This window comes from Podarcis tiliguerta (genome assembly GCF_965153285.1).
Source record: "Podarcis tiliguerta genome assembly, chromosome: 9".
Lineage (NCBI taxonomy): Eukaryota > Metazoa > Chordata > Lepidosauria > Squamata > Lacertidae > Podarcis > Podarcis tiliguerta.
In genome coordinates, this window is record NC_139542.1 from 52,345,577 (window position 1) to 52,368,014 (window position 22,438).

General features: G+C 44.1%; 1 protein-coding gene across 8 annotated transcripts in view; it reads right to left on the reverse strand.

The window, feature by feature from the left end:
* Nucleotides 1-22,438, reverse strand: part of LNX1 (ligand of numb-protein X 1) — a 117,482-nt gene that overhangs the window by 63,884 nt on the left and 31,160 nt on the right. For 3 of the 8 annotated variants that reach the window (XM_083458155.1, XM_083458159.1, XM_083458158.1), the window contains one exon: nucleotides 4,210-4,703. In XM_083458155.1, coding sequence (XP_083314281.1) covers nucleotides 4,210-4,604 — 395 coding nt within the window. In that variant the 5' untranslated portion in view covers nucleotides 4,605-4,703. Of the gene's footprint in view, nucleotides 1-479; nucleotides 944-4,209; nucleotides 4,704-8,419; nucleotides 8,541-13,626; nucleotides 13,920-22,438 lie in introns of those variants that run through there. The other 5 variants (XM_083458156.1, XM_083458157.1, XM_083458160.1 and 2 more) reach the window with 5 other exon arrangements.

Genomic DNA, 22,438 nt, shown 5'->3' on the forward strand with positions numbered 1-22,438 from the left:
TTAAAGAAAATTAACATCCTGACTGTGGACAGAAATGGGGCACATTTTCACATCCCTACAGAAATTATGCATTGTGAAAAGGTTCTCAGCAAGTGAGAGAGTGTGTAGGCTAGCTACTGGTTCATCTACAGAGTGTTCTGCACATCTGCCTGAATCTAGTCCAGGGAAAAAGACTCCCAATCCCAAAAAGCAACTCAGCAAATGGAAGTAGGGAAGGAAAACAATGCTCATCTCAGCTTTTCCCAGCACTTTAAAAATAGAAAGTGCCCCCCACAAAAAAAGGGCATTCTTGTTCCAAGCCTCTCAGATTAGGTATGTGACTGTTAAGCAGCTTTATTCATTTATTACACATACACATGTACACACACAGGTACGAAGGAGAAGTAACAAAAGGACGTCTTTTCCCATTCCTTCTAAAAAGACAACACAGAGACACAACACAGAGACACCACCACAACATCACAACTGTGAGTACTCACAGCTCTGAGTAGAGGAAGTGCAGATTCCCCACATTGTCTATGTAGTTTGCAGGACTTAGCCATGGTAGAACCAACAACAGCAGAGCCTTCATTTTCCAAGCGCAAGATTTAAAAGTGCTGCCCCTTTCTTTCTCTCTCTCTCTCTGTCTCTGCCTCTTGATTTCTCTGTGATGGGACACAGAACTTCAAGCTTTTTTTATGCCAGCCAATTCCAGCCTCCCCCCCCCCCCTTCGTTTTTTTAAACAAGCCTTTCAATTTCAACACAATCGAGAGCACATTATGAACTAATGCAAATCCCTTAAATGAAGCTATGCTGGAGAAAAAATCATTGACCTGTAAGAGGATTACTTGATCTGATTCTCAGATGGAGGTTAGATGTGAGGGTTTAAGGGAGAGCAGAGCATGGTTGGTGCGAGGCGAGGCAGTGACTTATTGCTGCAAAAAAAGCAGGCTGATGCACAGGGAAAAGACCTGCCTTCTGCACTCTTCAGAGTGGTTCCTCAGAAGCAGCTGGTACATTTACATCACTGGTCGGAGAGGCAGATGGGTTATGAGCTCGGCTGCATAACAAAAAGAGGGCAGGAAGGAACCTGAACGTGGCAAAATGGGAAGCCACACAGGCAGGTCAGAAGCAGGAGACGTATACTGCAAACATGGACTGTCCTTTCAACGCTCCATCATGACGCTGTCTGATCTGATTCAGCCAGATGGAGGGAGCGGGGAGCTATAAAACAGGAAGGCTTCTGATTATCCAATCCAGATTTGATTTTGGCAAACTGTGCAGGCAGGGGAGCAAGTATTGCAAGGGGATTTAAAATGAAAACAAATGCAAGTAGGTTTACACCCTTTCCAACACTTGGACTTGGTATCCCATTAAATAAGCAGGCTGCTTCGTTAATGACAAAGTCTTGATGGGCAGCGCTCAAGTGTACAACATGTAATCAAGTGGTGCGTTCTGCTCATCACTCTGGGGTAGGTAAAAGGAAACATACTGGCAGCTATGGATTTCCCTTCCACATCCTTCTTTCTGAGATACAGTGGTACTTTGGTTGTCAAACTTAATCCATTCTGGGAGTCTGCTTGGCTCCTGGAACCATCTGAAAACCAAGGCGCAGCTTCTGATTGGCTGCAGGAGCTTCCTGTACAGAATTGGAAGCCACGTTGGAGGTTCGGCTTCCCAAAAATGTTCACAAACCCGAACACTTACTTCTGGGTTTGTGGCATTCAGGAGCCGATTTGTTTGGGAGCCAAGCCATTCAACAACCAAGGTACCACAGTATGTGGCTTGCTCATAAAATGTTGCCTCCAAAACAGCTCCGTGTGGATCTCCAGCCCTGAACAGTCTATTATTCATCCTACTTGTAAAATTCAGCTTCTATTACTACGTAGCATAGGTCCTGGGAGATCTTGCCAATAATAGCTTCTTATAGTCCCTACTGACCAGTATACTGAGGTATCTCAAGGCTAAATGCATGTTTTCCTAGAATGCTCCTAGACTCTGTCCAGGAAGCTGGCCACACAGATTACCCAGCTAGCTGACATCATCATACAAGTCAACCATGTAGAATAGTTGGGGTGAGAACAGTGCAGGTAATTAAAACATCCCAGGAAATGGTTTAATGGCATTTGCTAAGGCTAAACTGGTCCCAGTATGGGCCAGCACTTAGACTGGAAACCTATGTAAACGGCGGGGCAAGATATAATTAATTTCTGGGTGATGGTTACTGCAATGTTTATTTTTTAGCTGCCCTTCAACCCAGGCTCTTGGAGCAGGTTACATATTAAAACCATAAAGACAGTGGAATAATATGCTATAAAAAACCCATTACCAACCACAGCAGAGTACATCAACCCAAATGAAACCTGAATTGCAGGTGAGTGTCACCCCCACAAAAGCCCCTACAATCTCACTGTCAAAGCTGAATTCAAGAAAAACCCAAGAGAATATAGCTAGTACCACATTACAATAAAGCAACAGGTTTTGGCTTGCAAGGGGTTGGGTCAAATGCCTCAGGAAAGGAAAGAGAAGAGGACTATTTAGACCAGGCCACCTGCTTTCTTGGGTCTACTTTCTGACATAGGGCAGAGAAAATTGCATTAGCTACTGAACCAGTTTCACTATGTTACCTGAGGTCAAGTGGTGTCCCTGAAGGTATTTGAGGAAGCCAAAAAGTGGATTCAAGCCCAAAGCAGACAACAAAGCACTACTGCAAAAATAGAACTTGGCCCATTTCAAATTCCTTCAAAGTGCAAAATAAATCTTAAATTTAGCCCGACAGCAATTCAGTCAACTAGGTGGGTAAGGGATCATTTTAAATGTAATGAAGCACAAGGGAGGCAAGCTCAGACAGGTAGAAATTAAGTACAAATTAAGAAACTTGCCCAAGACTACATATTTTCTGAGAATGAAAACAAAGACAGATTTTTCCTCCCTTCGACTCTGGTCCAATCTAGCCAACTAGAGACCACTGCCTCCATGTGAAAACCCCCAAAATCTGCAGCTGGGCAATATCTTTATCTGGGCCAACCAAAATGTCACAAAATAATGGGCCTCAGAGTATTGGTTAGGAATTGGTTAGTATTGGTTAGTTTGTAATATCATATGTTACAGCAAAAGAGAAGGCCTTGGGTTTCCACAGCTGGCTGTATCTTTCCTACAATTGTTGAAGGCAATCCACATTGGAAAATACACAGTAAATACAGCCCTCATAACAGGCGGATCAGAATGATCCCATGTTGTAAATCACTGTGCCTCAGCTCCACAGCAGAGATGTTCATCACAACCAGATAGTCCTGATCCACCCAGTGAGTAAAATATTACAGCAGAGAAGGGATTCATACAACCTCAATCCGCATGGTGAGTCCTGCCAAAAATGTTATTGTGAATCTGCCACACTGAGGAGGCCATATTTACAAAAGAAAACAATTCAGAAGAAAGGGAACAAGAATGAGAAATAATATTGGCCTGGCTTTATACTTTGACTACTCTAATTTTTCCAGTACCCAATCCAATAGGTATAAGGTGAACATATTTATGACATTATGAGGATCCAAAACGTAATTGGTTAATGGTTATAGAAACCCCTTCATCTTTTGAAGGCATGATGTTCTTCTGATATCCTAAAAAAAACCCCAACGTATTTCAGGGTGTGATGGGAAATGTGTAGCCTATTGTTCTGTATAGGCCATCCATATTCCATTTTAATATGCCTGAACCCGTATACCTCAAACATATAAAAATCAGCATCCACACACACACTTGTGGCACTTTCACACACTGCTTCAATATCTTAATCAGGCCCTGAGGTGTAAAGTATCACCAATATAAAGCTACAGATTTCAGCTCTTTAAGATTTAACTAAAGTGAAAAAGAATGGGGAGCTTTAAAGATTCATTTTAGGAGAGGTTTTCCTCGTGTTTTGTTTGTGTGCATAACATTCATTCTTCTCATACTGTGACTCAACAAAGTGGAATAAGGCTTTACCAATAGATCTTGAAGATATGATATATCTCCCTCTGGTGTATCCAACTAGGGCACAGTCTTCCATTAGTAACTGCTACAGCCTCACTAGGGAGACTCACCTCCTACTTTTTACTTTACTAACCTGCAACAGAACCTGTTTGTTTTCTTGTGGGGGAAAAAAGCCATTAGCTGTCACACAAAGGACACTGATGTGATTCCTGTCAGTGAAGGGGGGGGGGGGAGCGGAAATATACAGGAGGACTTACCCATTCTGAAAATGCTGCTCCAGGTTACAGCGTTGCACGACTTCCGAGCAGTGCTCTGTGAAAGGGCAGCTAACCATTAGTTTATCCAAGAGTTTATTGACTAATATGCTTGACTTTCTGCAAGACTGTAGGGTCAGAGTTTTGCGATCCACCGGGCAAAAGTCTTTTTCCACTAGGAAATCCGTAAGGCAAATTGTGCAGTAGGTGTGGCCGCATGGCGTGTCCAGAGGTTGAAGCAGCGGTTGCAAGCAAATGTGGCAGATGAGATCGTCATCCACATCTTCTGTGTAGCTATAGACATGGTTCTCTTCTGGGAAGTGGGGCTGGCCACAGATCAAACATAAGGGCTCTTCTGAGCTTCCTTCCACTCCTTCTGATGGGTCTTTTTGACTCATCTTGGGGTAAACGGCACGAAGGGTAAAGAAAATGTAACTTCTATCCAGATGTCAATCTTAATCCACAAAACTGCCCGCTGTTCCTGTGGGTCTTCAAACCTGCAGGGGAACAGAGCAAAGATCAAATAAATTGTGTTGCAACTTCTGTGGTTGATAACTTTAGGGAACAGGATGCAACAGACAAACCTTATTGTGCAAGCCAGTGATTCAAAGCTTAATAGGAGTTTGTATTAAAGAACAAATATCAGCAGAAATGGGGCTATGCAACTGTCAGTCAAATCCGTAAGTGGTTTTTGTCACAGACAGTCATCTTTCGGCATCTGTGCCCTCGCCCCTCTGCCAATGTGCAATATGTGGAACTATAACATCATTATTCAATATTTATTTCATTTACATTTTGCCTTTCCACCAAGAAGCTCAAGCAGGTGTCACCATTCTCCCTTTTTTTATCATCACATGTGTGGCAGGTTAGACGGAGAGAGTGTGACCGGCCCAGGGTCACCCAGTAAGCTTTAAGGCCAAGACGGGATTTGAATCTTGTCCTCTTCCATCCCAGTCCTTAATTTTATCCTACACAACACACTGATTCTCATAATACTGACCTACCTTACAGGGTTGTGAGGATTATTGACATAAAGATTACAGAAGAGTTTGAGCACTCAAAAAATAGATGCTCTGTATGATTGTTGTTGGGATGCGGGTGGGGCTGTGGTCTAAACCACGCGATGGGGTGAGCTCCCGTTGTTCGGTCCCAGCTCCTGCCCACCTAGCAGTTTGAAAGCACGTCAAAGTGCAAGTAGATAAATACCTTCCAGTGGGAAGGTAAACGGCGTTTCCGTGCACTGCTCTGGTTTGCCAGAGGTGGCTTAGTCATGCTGGCCACATGACCTGGAAGCTGTCTGCGGACAAATGCTGGCTCCCTCGGCCTATAGAGCGAGATGAGCGCCGCAACCCCAGAGTCGTCTGTGACTGGACCTAATGGTCAGGGGGTACCTTTACCTTTACCTTTATGATTGTTGTTACCCAACAAGTAGGGAAGACAATGGGGCAAGATAAACCTATGTGTTCCATGTTGTTTAACTTGCGGTGTTGTTGTTTTTACTCACATTATTCCTTAGAGTTGCAACCAGCACCTGTGCTTTTTCTTCACTTTTTCTGCAAGCACCACATCTCCATGAAATGGGGTGATAAACACTATATATCATACATATATAGGGTGACAACTTCCTCTGGTTTGCTCTTGATCGGCTCTCATGTCTTCACAAAATCCTAGTGGTGTTTATCCAAGCTGTGAAACAGCTGTTAAAAACACATGGTTCATGCTTGGGGCGGTGGAAGGCAGGCAAGGACAGATGGATTACTGATCTGCATGGATGACCCCAAGACACTGACATCAGGGTCAACGTCTAAGACTCTGGGTGATATAATGATGACACTTTAAAATCATCCTTATGCCACTTTGCAGCAACTTATTATTTACCTCATCACTTGGCTGCTTAGCCTAAAGAATAATCACTCACAGAATATATTTTTAGAGTTGGTGTGAAGTTAGTACCCAGGGAGTCTCTGGAAAAATCTCGCCATTGTGGCAAAGAGCTGCTAGTCTGAATTTTACTTAATGTACAACAGCCGTGTCAGAAGATCCTGGAAATCACTGCGGCACTGAGTTCAAATCTCACTTTTCGGCTTGTAACTTCAGAGTAGGAGTTCCTGGATATCTCTGCAACCACCATCATGATTTTCAGTGAAGTAAACAGGAGGAACTTTGGCGCGTGATGTTGTACGCATCCCAATCTCCTTGTTAATACAGATTTTCCTTTCTGGGGGTGGGGGGGGGACCCTGATTAATATTGTTAAGACTGGTATAGTTGTGAAAACTCCCAAAGTGTCACTGTTTCAAAACAAAACGATTTAAGTTTTTGGATATAGTTTGTTTCTGACATGCTGTGTGACGTGTCTTAGAGGTATTGTTGGCATCCATTTTTCTTGAGAGGTGGAATGCCGAGGGTGAATAATGATAAAATGAGGAAAGGTATGGACAGTGCTGTGCTACCCTGAATTCTGGTTAAGGGGGAATGAGAAGGAAAATAGCTTGGCAAAAGGCTTCCATGTGGAAGTGCCCTGCACCTCCCAAACTGCAAAAATAAATTTCCTTTCTTCCTGCCTCATTCCACACCTAGTTATAATTCAAGGCTGGCTTCCCAGTGGTCCCCACAAAATTCTGCAGCATCTCTCTTATTGAAGGCATAACTCTGCCTGCTGCTTCAGTATGAAATCCATTCCCTAGGGAGACATTATGTTTCTCTAGCATTCAGGATTACATATGAAAAAGAAAAGTACTATAACCGCTATAGCCCTGAAAGATTATACAACAATTTCATTAATGCCAGTGGGGGGGGGGGGAATCCCTTCTCGATTTACTACTTGTGGCAGGCATCAGATAAAAGCAAAGATGGATTAGGGTCACTATACAATATTTATGTTAGCCACAGCCTATATCCATAATGCAAGTAATGTGCTGTGCTTTATTCTGTCGTCATTCCCTGGAGGTGTCAGGTTTGATTCTGTTTATTTAATCTTGAGGATACCAAAACAAAATAGAAAGGTTGTATAAATGCATGATTAACAACCCAGCATTCAGGTCATTAGCAGGGCAACTCCTAAGCATGTTTACTCAGAAGCAAGACCCACTGAGTTCAATGGCTTGTATCCAATGCTTTCCCTACTTACTGAAGTCCCATTGAAGTTAATGGGCATGACTTAGATCCGAGGGAAGGTGCATCCTGTTTCCTCGCTTAAGGCATTCCCCACTGGATCATCCTGCTGATGGGCCCTTACGGACCTTCACTTCCTTCCTCCATCACCACCACCACAAGGGCCACAGTGATTCAGCTTTCCACCCGATGTACTAGCACTGTTCTTCCAGAAGGAGGAAGAGGAGCGGATGATGCATGGTTACAAGGCAAAAGTGTGTCAGGCCACAGCATGGGACCCAAAAAGATGTAAGTCTTTCGGGTCCACACTCTGGCACAGCCCAAATGGGACATCCAAGATTGGGATCAGAAGTCAGGGTGGCTTCTGTAAATCTGGGGCATCCCACATAAAATGGGGGAGTCGCATAGCGTGATATAGAGGCCAGCCCAGTGTTAAAGTAGGCCTGAGGCCTACCGTGTGAGATGTGGCTGGAGCTGAAGACCTCATGAGGGAAAGAGCTGAAGACCTCATGAGGGAAAGCCAAGAGATCCTGGTGGGGTGGAAAGAGTTGAGAGCAAGAAAGGGTTGTGGCCAGTGGAAAGGTGTAGCTACATTTGCTATTTACTTATAAAAGTATTTATATTACCACCCTCTCAGATATCAGGAAGGTGTACAGAATTTTTTTGAAATTAAAAACACACACATTAAAAGCAGTACAGTTCAACACAGTTTTCCCCTGTGCACTGTTCTCTGCCAGCATTTTAATTGTGAGGAACCCAGGCACAGCAAAATGTATGTATCTCCACCTACAACATGTAGGGTGGTGATATATGTAGTGAAATTTCAGCTCCTACCACACCAGCTAACCTCTCCCTTCTCTTGGATCTCTGTGGGAAACAAAAATTAGTGAAGAAGATGCCTGAGGCTGTGTTACTGATCAGGGTGCCACTAGTTGCTTAAAGGATCGGGGTACAAGTCTACACTTCTCCTGCTCACCAGACTACCTCCCTAACAATACACCTCCTGGTTATGTTTCTGCATCAGTTATTAACTGACCAGTCCCTCCCATCTGCTTAAAAATTCCAGTCAGTTGACAGAACTTGTACTGATGCCAACAATACCTTGATGCTTCAAGGGATTCCAACGTGCTGTCGAAAAATTAATCAGCTTTCATTACAGGCAGTTAGAGGTTGCTACCATTTTGGAAACGAGTGCGGCTGACACACAAAGAATTTATGGAAAAGTCACCTCAGTGAGTCAGCATCTGGGGTTGTGAACAAGAGCTTCAGACTGTGAAGCTATTGCTCTATCACCTCTCTCTCTGCCTCGCTCTCTCTTGTGCAAGACTCCAGAGCAGTTTATCCAGTTGAAAGCAGGTTTAGCTGGAATATGGTGCTTTCTTTTACAGGTCATGAATACAATTATATCCACAATGATAATAATAAAAAAAACAGGCCAAGAGAGAAGCATTGCTCCCTTCAGGCCATATTCTGCTTTTGTAATAAAGAAGATCAAAAAGACCCAGTAGAGACACATATAGTCAAGTCAACACAGACACGGGTATGTGTCAGTATGTTAAATCCACAAATTCCAGACTGTAGGCTTTTTACTTCATACTAAGAGTCTGACCTAATGACATCCTACACAGTGCTGGCACAACCCACATCCTAGTATACAGAGCAAGTCCCAGCTAACTTTCTGCACCCTTGGAGACAGATACTGCAGCTCTGAATTACTGCCAGTTCAAGTGAGAAGTTGGCAACTCTCTCAAGAAGAAATGATACTCAAGAAGCGAGGAACTGCTAGCGGGAACGGTATTTGGTTCCTGGGCACTGCTTGGTTTCCTGCTGTGGCTCATAGTGATGCGGGGAGGGAGGGAGACATAGCAAGGTAAGGCAAGACTTTGTTGGATCAGGCCCTTGTGCTGTAATCAAAAGATGACATAGAAAATTCAGTGCCAAAATTTGCTACCTGCTGTTCTCTTGCTCACAGGAAGTAGCTCATTCCTGAACAACAAGCCCATGGAAGGGCTGATTCACATGAAACATCTTGTGGCTTATATCGTGCCTTGCAGAATGCGATTTGTACCTCACTGTCTGGCATTCCAGAGTGTAGTACAGGTGATCAACCCAACCTAAGAGCCACTTTAAATATGCTGCTGACATGCCTGGACTGAGTCTTTGGTGACATCCACACCGTATGTTTAAAGCTCACGGATTCTCCCAAAGAATAATGGCAGCTGTGGTGCGTTAAGGGTGCTGCATGTCATGGAAGATCATCTTATATGAGTTGTTGTGGGGATGTTTAATAAGCTTCTTGTTTTATTTGACCCTAATATGATTTTGTGGTTTTGGAACTGTAGCATTAGGAACAATTGCTCTATTTATATATGCAGCCTGCATTTTTTTCTAAACTCTAAATACAACCCTGTTTTGTCATCGCACATGGTTAAAAACAAATACATTTTGACTGCCTGACTGTCTTTGCTTTTCTTAAGCATCACGAGACTATTAACCTCAGGGCTGGGGATTCAAGTCCCATTCTGGGGGGGAAAGATTCCTACATTGCAGGGGGTTGGACAAGATGACCCCAGGAGTTCATCCCAACTCTATGATTCTGTTCATCATATTTGTATGTATGATAGTAACCTTAAAGTACTGATATCTCAACTAAAGTACAGCCAAGATGTTCAATGGATGTAAGTATTTCACTTGCAGAGCACATCTGAAATGAGTAAGTAGAACCTTTGATGTCCTAACTTTAAATACTAGAAGTGGCTTTTCGAAGGTAGACACCAAGTCTTGACATCCAACAGAAAATCCAACTGCTGCTCATACCACCAAAACTATTACAGCAATTGTCTTGTTTTTATGTCACCTACCATTGGCTGACAACTGATGAGTTGTAGCACAAGATTTATTTGGATGGTTCATCTGAAACATGCTTATTATGTGTGCCAATAAAAGAGTCAGACACATAAATAGATTTAAGGAGGCCACAACTTTATTTTAAAAGGGCAACTTTTAATAATTAACATCCCCAGACCAGTCATTAAGGAGATCCCTGTGCTCCTGAGGCCCAGCATGGCTGTCCCACCAATTGACCTATCCCCAACTGGGCAAGCCTGCCCAATCCCAGGGTCAGTTGAATGCCAGCTCCAAATGGCAGCCACTTGTACTTTGCCACCCCAGCTTGTCCCTAAGGAGATGGCAATCTGTGCTAAGCTCTCCACCTTTCCTTGACAATGATGTTACCTCCCAGGCTCTTTCTCGCCTCTAAAGGGCTCCTCCTCAGCCACTGGCCACCTGCCAAGCCGTGACAAAAATTAGCAAGTCCAATTAGACCAATTAAAGCTAGAACACATCCCATCCCAACTACAGCGCCCTGGGGAAGACAACAAGCCTGCTCTGCAAAGGCCAATTCTGCAGAACATGCAAAAATTCCCCCCTAACCCTATAAGGTGGATCCAAGACTCTCAGGGCAACTGCTAAAAACTGGGAGAGGAGAGCACTGCCTGCTTCACAAAACTAACCTTGGGCAAAGGGCGAGACTGCCTTAAATATGCTGGTTTCCCCCTTCTTGTACCAAATCTCGTAAGGAACAATTGCCCTCACACAGTGGTGGACTTGGGTACTATGGGGCCTTGTGCAAGGCCAAAATCTCGTGCCTCCTTCAGCCCTCATGCTGCGTTCCAAAGCTGGGAAAGCACTAACAAAGCTTTAGGAAGGAAATAGGAGGACTCTAGAACCCCGTCAGAACCTCCTGCCTTCTTCCCAAAGCCCAGCGCCTCACTTACTGGGCTTTGAGACGGTGCCCCTTGGCTCACACAGGCCTAAATTTGTCCCTACCTCACAACTCTGGCAATGTGGCCCTCCCTGTGGCTGCTCCTCAAGGCCACCTCAAACTTCTTCCATCCTACAAGCTGTGCCCTCAGAAGCTAAGGCACACCAGGTCCCATGGGATATGCTTCCACAAAAGGACATAAAAGATTTCAGCCTATTATTATTATTTATTAAATTTGTATACCGCCCTTCATCCGCAGATCTCAGTGCAGTTCACAACATAAAAATACAACATAAAAACACAAAATACAATGATTTTAAAACCCCAATAACTCCCCCATCCCACAAACACACCTTAAAGGGGTACAAGATGTTCATCATCCAAAGGCCTGGTTAAAGAGGAACGTTTCTGCCTGGCACCTAAAGGTGTGTAATGACGGTGCCAGGCAAACTTCCCAGGGGAGAGCTACCACAAACATGGAGCCACTACAGACAAAGCCACTTTTCTATAGGAAATGCTTTTAAAACAAATACCAACCATAAGTTAAGTGTGGCATTTAAAAAATAAATAAATATCTAAAACAGTGCAATTAATTTTGCAACGTTAGTTATCCCATGCTACATTAGAGTCACAAGAAAATGTCTCCAAGGCCAAATTCACATGAAAGACTATTATCATTACTTATTTTTCAAAACTACTTGTGCTAATTGAAATTGTTTTAGATGCTCTGTTTGATTGCTTGTGTTTACCATCCTCCTTTGGGAGGAAGGGCGAGACATGCATTGAACAAATAAGCAGGGATTTTGTCAGCCAGAACTCACCGTCACTCAGTTCTGGCACCTCTCAGGTGGGCGCCATTGCCATTATAAGAGAACAAGGGAGGCATTCATGAGTTCGGGCACCTCTTTCTCTAGAAAAATAGCACTGCTTATCTTCAGCTCTAGCCTTTGATACCAGGGCAGTCAGTGGCCTTACTCAATGTTTTCCCTGGTACCTGAATTATTATCAATGAGAACACCCAGGACTAAACAAGTCCTTTCCAAGTAGGGTGGCGCCTACCTTGTGGAATGCCTGACTCAGCAGACCTAGGAGGCAACTTTTTGGCTTCCTTCACCAGCTGAATAACAACTTCCAAATAACCAAAGGCCCATGCATCTATGAGCTGATTCCCTCGCATTTCCAACACGACAAGAATCAAACAGTCATTGATTGTGTGCTTCTTAGGAGAGGATTTTCTAATAGCTGGAGCTATAGATAAACACCACACTTCACTAATACATTTCTATTATCATGACACCTCTAAAGCAGGCTTTCTCAACCTCGGCCCTCCAGTTGTTTCGAGACTATAATTCCCATCATCCCTGACCACTGGTCCTGCTAGCTAGGGATCATGGGAGTTGTAGGCCAAAAACATCTGGAGGGCCAAGGTTGAGGAAGCCTGCTCTAAAGGAATGTGTATGCACAAAACTTGGGCAATTGTAGCTCCACCCCCAGTGGATTCTGTTTATTGTCTTTCTTTCAAGCAGCTCAAGGCAGCAGACAAAGTTCTTCCCACCCCCATGTCATCCAATCTATCAGGTAGGTTGGGCTGAGAGGCTTCAAGGTCACCCAGTGAGCTTCATGACTGAGTGGGGATTTGACTCTTAAGTCTCCCAGGTCCTAGTCAACCACACTGGATCTGAATTTTGATTTGGAAATGTCCATGCAGTTCTAGGAAATAATTGTTTCTTCGACAAAGGTTTCAGTAAAACCATACCATGTGTTTTCAACATTTGTGTATGAGAGAGAAAGGGGGGGAGGGAATATACGCCCCCCAGTTTTTGTTTGCAATCATATTCACACTTCCTTGGGAGTCAACCCCATGGAACACAGCAAGACTTCCTTCCAAAGGATTACAATGTGCCTACATATGAATCCAATACAAAGCAATGCAAGCTTCCACAGACACCTTGTAAACCTTACAACAAACCAGTCTCAGCTGCAACAACTTAACTCTCCATTCTTTATTAAAAAAAAGAAACCTTGACACATCTAAGCCCATCAAGTCCATTTTGTGCATTCTAAACACTCAGTCATAGTCACAGACAACGGAGGTACAGGATACTAAAAAAATAGACATGCTAAAATGGTAAAAAATAAGGTCATGGTAAAAAATATAGCAATGGTAAAATATTTGTATTTCACACAAATCCTCTGCCACAGTTCCCACATGTATATACAATCAAGTCATTAGCACATGATTAGAAACAGCCCCACCCCAATCATTATTAGTAGGAGTGAATTTATTACTTGCCCTTCTCCAGAAACTCCCAGGGCAGGTTATACAACAATTTAAAATTCAGTATTCAAAGCAGTTAAAACAAATTGCAGCCACAGGAATAGCAACCAGATGCTATTTTCTCATGGAAGCAGGCTCCAGCGTGTATATTCTTAGATGGAGGGCCAAGTCCATGTGCCAACATGTGCTACATGTTCAATCCCCCAGCCAGTGCTGTACAAGCTACACTGAGCCCATGCTCTGCATCTTACAGAGGAGAAGGCTTACCTGGTCTCTAGCTGTATTCCATATAGCGATGTCCTGCGGCAGTTCACACATATTTCAAAAGACCAGTGACTTCAGAGTGTTTCACCTTCCAAAAAGAACGCTCTCCTACCTTTCCTACTTCTTGAGTAACCTAATCAACATAAGCTTTGACAGATACTTTCTTGGCTGATTCTGAAGGCAAGAAAAGTCCTGTCCCAAGAGGCTGATCAACAGCAAGACAGACGTGAACTTACTGCTTCACCGGCATGCTTCTCACCTATACATCAGGAGCCAGTCATGTGGTGTAAACCAAGTCAGGTGCCTGATCTCTCCTGAACTACTCCTCAAAGTATGTACTCCTCCTAATTGCCCTCATAAATGCAACGGCACTGCCTGCAATAAATCTTATTATGCAAATGCGTAGGGCTAGAGAGTGCAAATTGCTAGACTGCCACTTAAGTTGTTCCTCTGAATGTTCAGGCAGAGTTTTTCCCCCCAGGCAGTCCGGTCACATCATAAAGATCCAAGGACACAGTTGTATTGATCTGGAAATATGACTTTTTGGCAGTTAATAAAGAGCACTCAGGGTGCACTAGTTGGGATCTGAGAAACCAGGTTCAGATCCTCATTCAGCTCACTGGGTGGCCTTGGGCAATTCAATTCCCCCCCCCCCAAAAAAATTGACCCTGCAGGATTGCTCTTAAACTAGGGTTACCAGACGTCCCCGTTTCCCGTGGACAGTCCCCGGATTTGCGAATAAATCCCTGGACAAATTCCATCCCCAGAATGTCCCCGGATTCCATCTGATGTCCCCAGGAAACGCAGCAGCGGCAGTCTCAGCAGCCTGGAGCAGTTAGCTCTGGCTGGCTTCAGGAGCTGCTCAGAAGTCCCCATATGATGGTGGTGCAGGGGCTCTAAGATGCAGCTTCCAGGCTGCCTCCACCTTCCCTGACCCCAGCAACTAAGCTGTGAAGGGAGGCTTCATGCTGCCTATTGGAGCAGCCTCCCAACTCCTACTTGCGTGCAAGTAGGAGCGGGGCAGGGATCTCTCAGCTGTGAAGGGAGGCTTCACGCTGCCTATCAGAGCTTGCATGCAAGCAGGAGGGGGCAGGGATTTCTCAGTTAGGCAACCGGAAGCCTGCCTTCCCAGCTGAGGGATCCCCACCCCCTCCTGCTTGCACGCAAGTAGGAATGGGATTGGGGCTGCTCCGATGGGAGAGGAGGCATTGCGCTGCCTGAGCCTTGCTGCTGCTGCTCTCAGCCATCCTTCTTTGCCTTCCATGCCTGACCCACCACCACCACCGAAGAGCCAACAACTCAGGGGCTGCCCAGGCTCATGGAGAAAGGAGATAGAAGCCTCGGAGGAAGGGGAAATGTGGCGGTTGAGGTCAAGGTGGCAGCCACCCCTCTGACACCACCATAGCTGCAGCATCAAGGTCCCAAACATGTAGTATTCATTTATTTAAAGTGTCCCCGGATTCATTGAAAAAAATCTAGTAACCTTATCTTAAACATACAGCCTAATCTTATGCTTAAATACTGTAGCTGTCTTTGTACCTCCATATAAATAAAGTGTCACTGAATGCATTGGGACACCTTTAATTAAACACAAATAGGCTCAGGCTTCACTGCTGTGATATCACCTACACTTTCCATCAGAGGCAGATTTAGGGCAGTGTGACCAGTTCCATGCACCAGATGCCGAGCCTAGTGGGTGCTGCAAGGAACCACAATGATAATGTAGTGAATTGGGCAGAATGGATAGTGAGAGTTGGGTGCCAAATTTTGGCCTTGTATGGGGCACCATTGAAATGTGAAAGGCCCTGTTTCCATTGAATTAAGTGGAATTTCTGAATAAACAAGGATAGGATCAAATTACAAGCTTAAAATGAGGTGTGGATGAGCCCCAAGTATGGAAGAGCCCTAAGACAAGTTAATGGGGACTCCTATTTTGAAGATGGGGAATAAAGTTGGGGAAGGAAGACTCCATTGTCATGGACATACACATAGAGCTAAGCCGGACCTGTCAAAAACCTGATAGATACATTTTTAGACTTATGACTACCAAGGTCAGCAGTGGGAAGATGCCTGTTAACTGAACTCAGAAGATTGGAAAGCCAATTAAGACTAAGACATAATTAGAGAGATATCTTAATATATAATTGTGGGAACAAAGAAGCCATCGCGTAATTGGAAAAATGAAATCTACAAAGCTTAAAATTAACATTATAGAGTACATTTTATTTTAAAGCACCGCCTGTTATGTTTTCTCAGTTCATTGGTTTAACTGCTCTAGACATGTTCTCCTCCAGCCATTTTTACAAAGGGATATTCCTGGTCTCTCTGTATCAGATGCCTTTCCTTAATCTACTTTATGGCAGCTAGTTTAATGGGAGATGCCTGATTTTAAAGCTAAGCTATCAGTACCCTCCTGATATATCTAGTTACTAAGAAAATTAATATTTTACCATACTCCAAAATTCCTTAAAGGTTTAACTAATGACACATCCCAAACTCTTATTCAGTAGGGGTTCTTTTTTTGAACACAGCTGGCCAGCTAATCAGTAGCACTCAGTGCAGTCATGTTGCTTCCCAGGAGGGAATAATCAAACAGAATTGCCATTCATTTCAGCATATCCAATAGACCAAAAAGCAGGAAGAAGTACAGGCAAGGGTGCATCTGACAGATACATTTCAGTCAAATTAGGGGATGTGTGTCTAGCTGAGCAATGGAAGCTTTCTCGTGATTTTGAAAGCAAAACTTGTTAGGAATATATCTGATGAGCACATGGCAAGGACTGATGCAAGAGTGCAAGGAGGAGGAAGGAAATCAGGAATTTGTAGCCATGCAACACAGCAGGGATATTTAGGGACTCGAAAATCCTTTCTCTGACCACTAGAGGTCCTGCCCATGGCCCCCTGGGAATCCAAGAACTGAGAGTGACACTATAACTCCGAGAATCCCCTGGTGGGGTGGCGAGGATTAAAGTGAAAGCCAAGCTCTGTAGGCAACCAAATTCTACGCTAAATTTCCATGCCTCTACAGCAAAGCTTGTTGACAGGCATGAAAAATGGGAACATCCCTTCCTTAAACCAAATTCATTCTGTTCTACCAAGCTATTTTTGTTCATTCTAATTGAATCAAGTCCATAAAACAAATAAAGAAAAGAAAACCCAGCGTTTAAAAAAATCCAGCAGTTTGGCTAAGCCAAAAGGCACACGCATGTAAATAAAAATGGAGCCAGCACAGGATTTTCGTCCCATGGGGTGAACTTGGCATTCCTCTACCTCCTCTCTTCGGATGACATAAATACTTGCCTCCTAAGGGGGCCATATGTAAAAGATTGTTATGCAAGCTACAGCTGCTGAAACCCCCTCTTCTGCCTAAGGACCATCTTCAAATTGTCCCATTTTCTTGATCGTATTGCCTTTTCCTGTGTGCTTCTCATGGCTGTCCAACTTTAAATTGTTTGCATAAATGCGCCATTACGCATTTCTGGTGCCTTTCTTGTTTGGTTTTAAAATTTGGTTGTTTGCTTCAAACTGGAACACTGCACAGCCCCTCCTGCTTTGAGCAAGCCAGACTTGCTCTTCCTGAACTTGATCCTCAAGAGAAGATTGAGCGTGTGACAACAAATATAGTCAGTAGCCTTTCAGTTAACAGTAGCAGGGAGCTCCTCAGTCTACATGTGTCTGCAGTACAAGAACCAACCTAACACTGCTTAACTGCCTGAGCAACCAACAGGGCACCAAAGAACCAGGGGGAGAGGATGGCAAACAAACAACAAAAACCCTGAAAAGTAGCTTTTCTCAGAAATGTTGCATAATAACTGCGTGGGTTTGTGTGGCACAATGTTTTGCTTGGGGCACTATTTAAGCAAGGCCTGCGTAATTCACTCACAGCTGTCGGACTTGACAGCAAAGCCACCAACACAAAGCCTTCCCAGTAATAACTTGGTGCCAATCCATCATTGCATGGTTTTAGGTGAAGCATAACTTTAATGCAATACATGAGTGAGCTTATGGTGGAATCACTGTTCATAGATTGTGGGGGGAGAGAGAGAGAAACAAGGGTGGGGTGAGGAGGAGATGTGTGAAACCTTTTGCATATTTTCTTTTAGTTTGGCAAAATGTAGCCAGAAGCAGTTTTATTTTCATCTTCAGCTGGCTCAGTTTATATAGAGAAGCCAGCTGGCTTCCCATACAGTGTGCCTGAGATTCCTGGAACTCAAGTACAATAAAAACGGAGTTATTCCCCAGACGTTAAATTGATAATTGAGGCCTTTCAGTTAACTTGATTTGGATAGCCAGGCTAAACAAACCGCAAATCTTGAGGGGGCGAGGGTGGAAATGCTCACGTCCCTGCTTCTACGGTAGCATCTGTGTTGGATCCTAATAGTTGCACTTGAGTTAATGATTGATTGACCTGTCCACGTTCTCTCTGGAATTAATTTGGAGCAGAGTGAGTAATTCCTGGGTGTCCCCTGGATGTCTGAAAAATAATACATTTGCACTCCATAGTGGGTCCAGGGTAAATTTGGTGCCTCAGTTTGGTGTCTACACAACCAGACACATAATTTTATTATGTGTGTTTGATTTTTAAACTGTCGACATCGTCTGTATTTTTTATCCTATCTACTGTTGTTAAAGTTTATTGTAACAAATATTTCATACCATGTTCTACAAATAGCTCAGAGATATTTTGTGATTGAGCTGCTTATAAATCTTGCTCAACAATTAAATACAGTGGTACCTCAGGTTAAGTACTTAATTCATTCCGGAGGTCCATTCTCAACCTGAAACTGTTCTTAACCTGAGGTGCCACTTTAGCTAATGGGGCCTCCCGCTGCTGCCGCACGATTTCTGTTCTCATGCTGAAGCAAAGTTCTTAACCCGAGGTACTATTTCTGGGTTAGCGGAGTCTGTAACCTGAAGCGTCTGTAACCTGAGGTACCACTGTACATGTCACCACTGCCATATGCCAGAGCCCAGGGACCCTCAGCGAACCTGAGAGTTTTCTTTGCCATGCCTCAATCATGCAACTTCCCAAACCAAAATGAAGGAAAGCAGACAGTTTGAGTTTATTACTATGCCTTTCGACCAGAAATGTCCCCAAGGTGGCCAAGTGATAAAATGCAGCTTACAGATATTTTAGACCTCTTTTTTTAAAAAAAGTCTCATGCCTCCCAAATGCACCCACCCCCGATGCCAAGGAAAACAGGAGTAAATCCTCAGGCAGCTGCTCCTCTCAGCCAGCAACTCTATCAAGGTTGTGAGGGGTAGAGCAAATGGAGCAGCTTTCCCTTGAAGGGCCAAATACAGCCTTATTCCTGCAACAATGCCTCTCAGACTACAGCTGTGCTTGTAAGAGTCCCAAGCTGGCCTGATGTGATGATGTCACTATGGCACAGCAGTTCATAGAATTGTAGAGCTGGAAGGGATCCCAAAGACCATGTGGTCCAACCTCCTGCAGTGCAGGGATCTCAGATACGTCACAAAAGGTAAAGGACCCCGGGACGGTTAAGGCCAGTCAAAGGCGACTATGGGGTTGTGGCACTCATCTTGCTTTCAGGCCGAGGGAGCTGGCGTTTGTCCACAGACAGCTTTCCAGGTCATGTGGCCAGCATGACAAAACCACTTCTGGTGCACAGAGGACCGTGTTGAGTGCTGGAGCGCATTGAAACACCATTTACCTTCCCACCACAGCAGTACCTAATTATCTACTTGCACTGGTATGCTTTCGAACTGCTAGGTTGGCAGAAGCTGGGACAGAGCAATGGGAGCTCACCACCATAGAGCGGATTCAAACCGTTGACTTTCTGATTGGCAAGCCCAAGAAGTTCAGTGGTTTAGACCACAGCACCACCTGAGTCCCATGCACACATATGACCCTAAAACCCTCCTTCCTTTAGAACACTGCATTTTATCTTACACCCTTTGGAACCCGCAGCCTGATGCATGTTTATCCAACAGCAAGTTTAACAGGACCTGTTCCCATGTAAATGCCCATTGCGTTTCAGCCCCTCCCACTTGCTCATGTGCATGTGTTTTTCAGATGCATGCACATTTCTTCATTTTATTTCTAAAGTACATGCACCACTTTTCCTTATAAGATGTTCCAGGGCCACTCACAGGTCCCAGGGATTGTATCCAACATTGTCAGTACCCTAGCAGAACAGACTTCTGCTCCTCCACCTTCCTCTGTCTCAAAATCCTCTTTGCACCTCAAAATCTGCTCTGGGGGACTGGGGGACCTTCCAGAGCAGATTTTTTTGAAGGGTGCAAGTAGCTGCAAGGGGTGGAGCGAAAGCTGAATTACCGTGTGAGCCAAAGCCCAATTGCAGAGTGTTGGATTCCATCTAAGGACTGTAACCGCAGTTCACTTTCTAAAGATTTTCTGGCACTTGCCACTTAGCTTTAAGGCCAACTCTTGTCCAACAAGTCCAGTGGGTTATCAACCAAGAAGCTGCAGGCAATTTTGAGACATACCGCAGAACACTTGTAAGATAGCATTCAAATCGCTCAGTTACATAATTTCAGCACACGTGATAGTTAACTAGGTGCATTAACTCTAGTGCACTTAGCATATTATGTTTTAATTATGCTGCGTGCTCATGCGGTTCCTTTCATCTACGGGGCTTCCAAGTATTCGGACGTTATTAAAAGAAGCCTCATGCTTCCACGCATGAACTCATCTCACTGGTTAGATGACATGGAGTGTGTTTGGATGACTTGCCCATAATCACATCTTCCTGAATGAGTCTTGTGCTAGAACTGAAGCCTCTTTAGGAACACAGGAACATAGGAAACTGCCTGATACTGAGTCAGACCACTGACCCATCTAGTTCCCTATTCTCTTTCTTGGGCACTGACTTTTTAGGTTTAGGTTTTCCTAGCCCTGCGTGGAGAAAGAATCCAAAGCCAGTGTGGTGTAGTGGTTAAGTGCAGTAGTCTTGTAATCTGGGGAATCGGGTTCACGTCTCCGCTCCTCCACATGCAGCTGCTGGGTGACCTTGGGCCAGTCACACTTCTCTGAAGTCTCTCAGCCCCACTCACCTCACAGATTGTTTGTTGTGGGGGAGGATGGGAAAGGAGATTGTTAGCCGCTTTGAGACTCCTTAGGGTAGTGATAAAGCGGGACATCAAATCCAAACTCTTCTCTTCTTCTTCTTCTGCATGGAAAACTCACCTCCTGCCATCCCTTAGCTACTCTAGAAATCGATTGAATCACGCAGCCTTTATTCCACCAAACTATCCTCGGTCTCTCTGCTTTCCTATTGGCTTTCGTTAAGCCAACCATTTCATCACAGCTACATTTCATATTCCCAAGCACAAGGGCATATCAAGTGTTCCTGTGCAAACCAAAGATGGTATCTGCTCTCACCACTTCAGATATCCTCATACTTAGGTCACATGGCAAAGCATCCAAGATGGCGGTGGTGGCATCGGATATGGATAGCACCGTCTCGCACAGGCTTACATGTGCACACACTGCACAGAGAATTTCAATATTTCAGCCAAGTCTGATTATAATAAACAGAAGGACTGGCGGGGGAAGGAAAGGCAAGGGCTTGGATGGATAAAGATATATTTACATGATATCACAACCAGTGTCAGAAAACAATGCACGCTGGTTGGCCTGCACGATGAGTGGGAACATGTGGAACGTTGTGGGGAGGAGTTATGTGAAGAAAGTCTGCAAATAGGTTTGCAGGATGGGTGGCTGCCATGACAGGATTGTCCTCACATAGCCACTGACTAAATGCCTGAGCTACCTGAGAGTACCTCATACCTGAACTTGAAAACTAGAGGTCTAAGTGGGTGACACATTGCAAACTGACACACGAATATGCCTTGTACACATGGAGAGCAAGTAGCTAAGTAGACCAATTCCATTTATGTAAACAGCTTCGTGTCAACCCACAACCAGTCACTGCCATTTAACATCTTGAAGTGGTATGAAAGACTCTTGACACAGTGGGAACAACCCACATGCCAATGCCCACTATGTGTGTGTTTTGTCTGTCATGTGTAACAGTCACGAGTCATGGAGGCTGTTCTGAGCAATTTTTTAAAACCTTTTTTCCTGAGCAATTTCCACCCAATTACTCCTATATATAGTCCAACTCTTAAAATTTGGCTACATTTAACACTCACCATGTCAGAGGTTGTCAAACTCTGCCTGTTTGGAATTCTGAGGGTGCCCTCCAATCGTCTGTCACTCGAGGAAAGCATGGCTCAGTTAATTTCCCTCTCTTCTCAATTGCCAGGAGAAATTAACCTAGTGTGAAAACAAAAGTCTACAGCACAACAGCAGCTTCTCCTCTCTAAGCATTGAGATCAAGCAAACACCTATCCTTGAGGGTTGACTTCAGGGTGGCTTGAGAATTCTCATCAGTCAGACCCTGCCTCGGGATATATGAATTGTTTTCTCCCATGGTTTTGAATAAATGGCCGGACATGTGTCTAATTTCATTTTACCTGTCTAATGAGTTCAAAATGTGGACACTGCTTGTTACACGGTTGATTGGTTTATATTATTATTATTTAATAATAATAATAATAATAATAATAATAATGCTTTACTTTTTGTACCCAGTCTATCTGACTGGGTTGCCCCAGTAGCTTTGGGTAGCTTCCAACAGGATATATAAAAACACAACAACAACAACAACAACAACTGAATATCACACATTAACAACACCACCACCACCACCACTACAACAGGGCACCACACATTAAAATAATCCCGATACGAATATCACACATTAAAAGAGTCCTGATACAGGGCTGCCTGCAGATGTCTACAGAAGGTCATATAATTATTTATCTC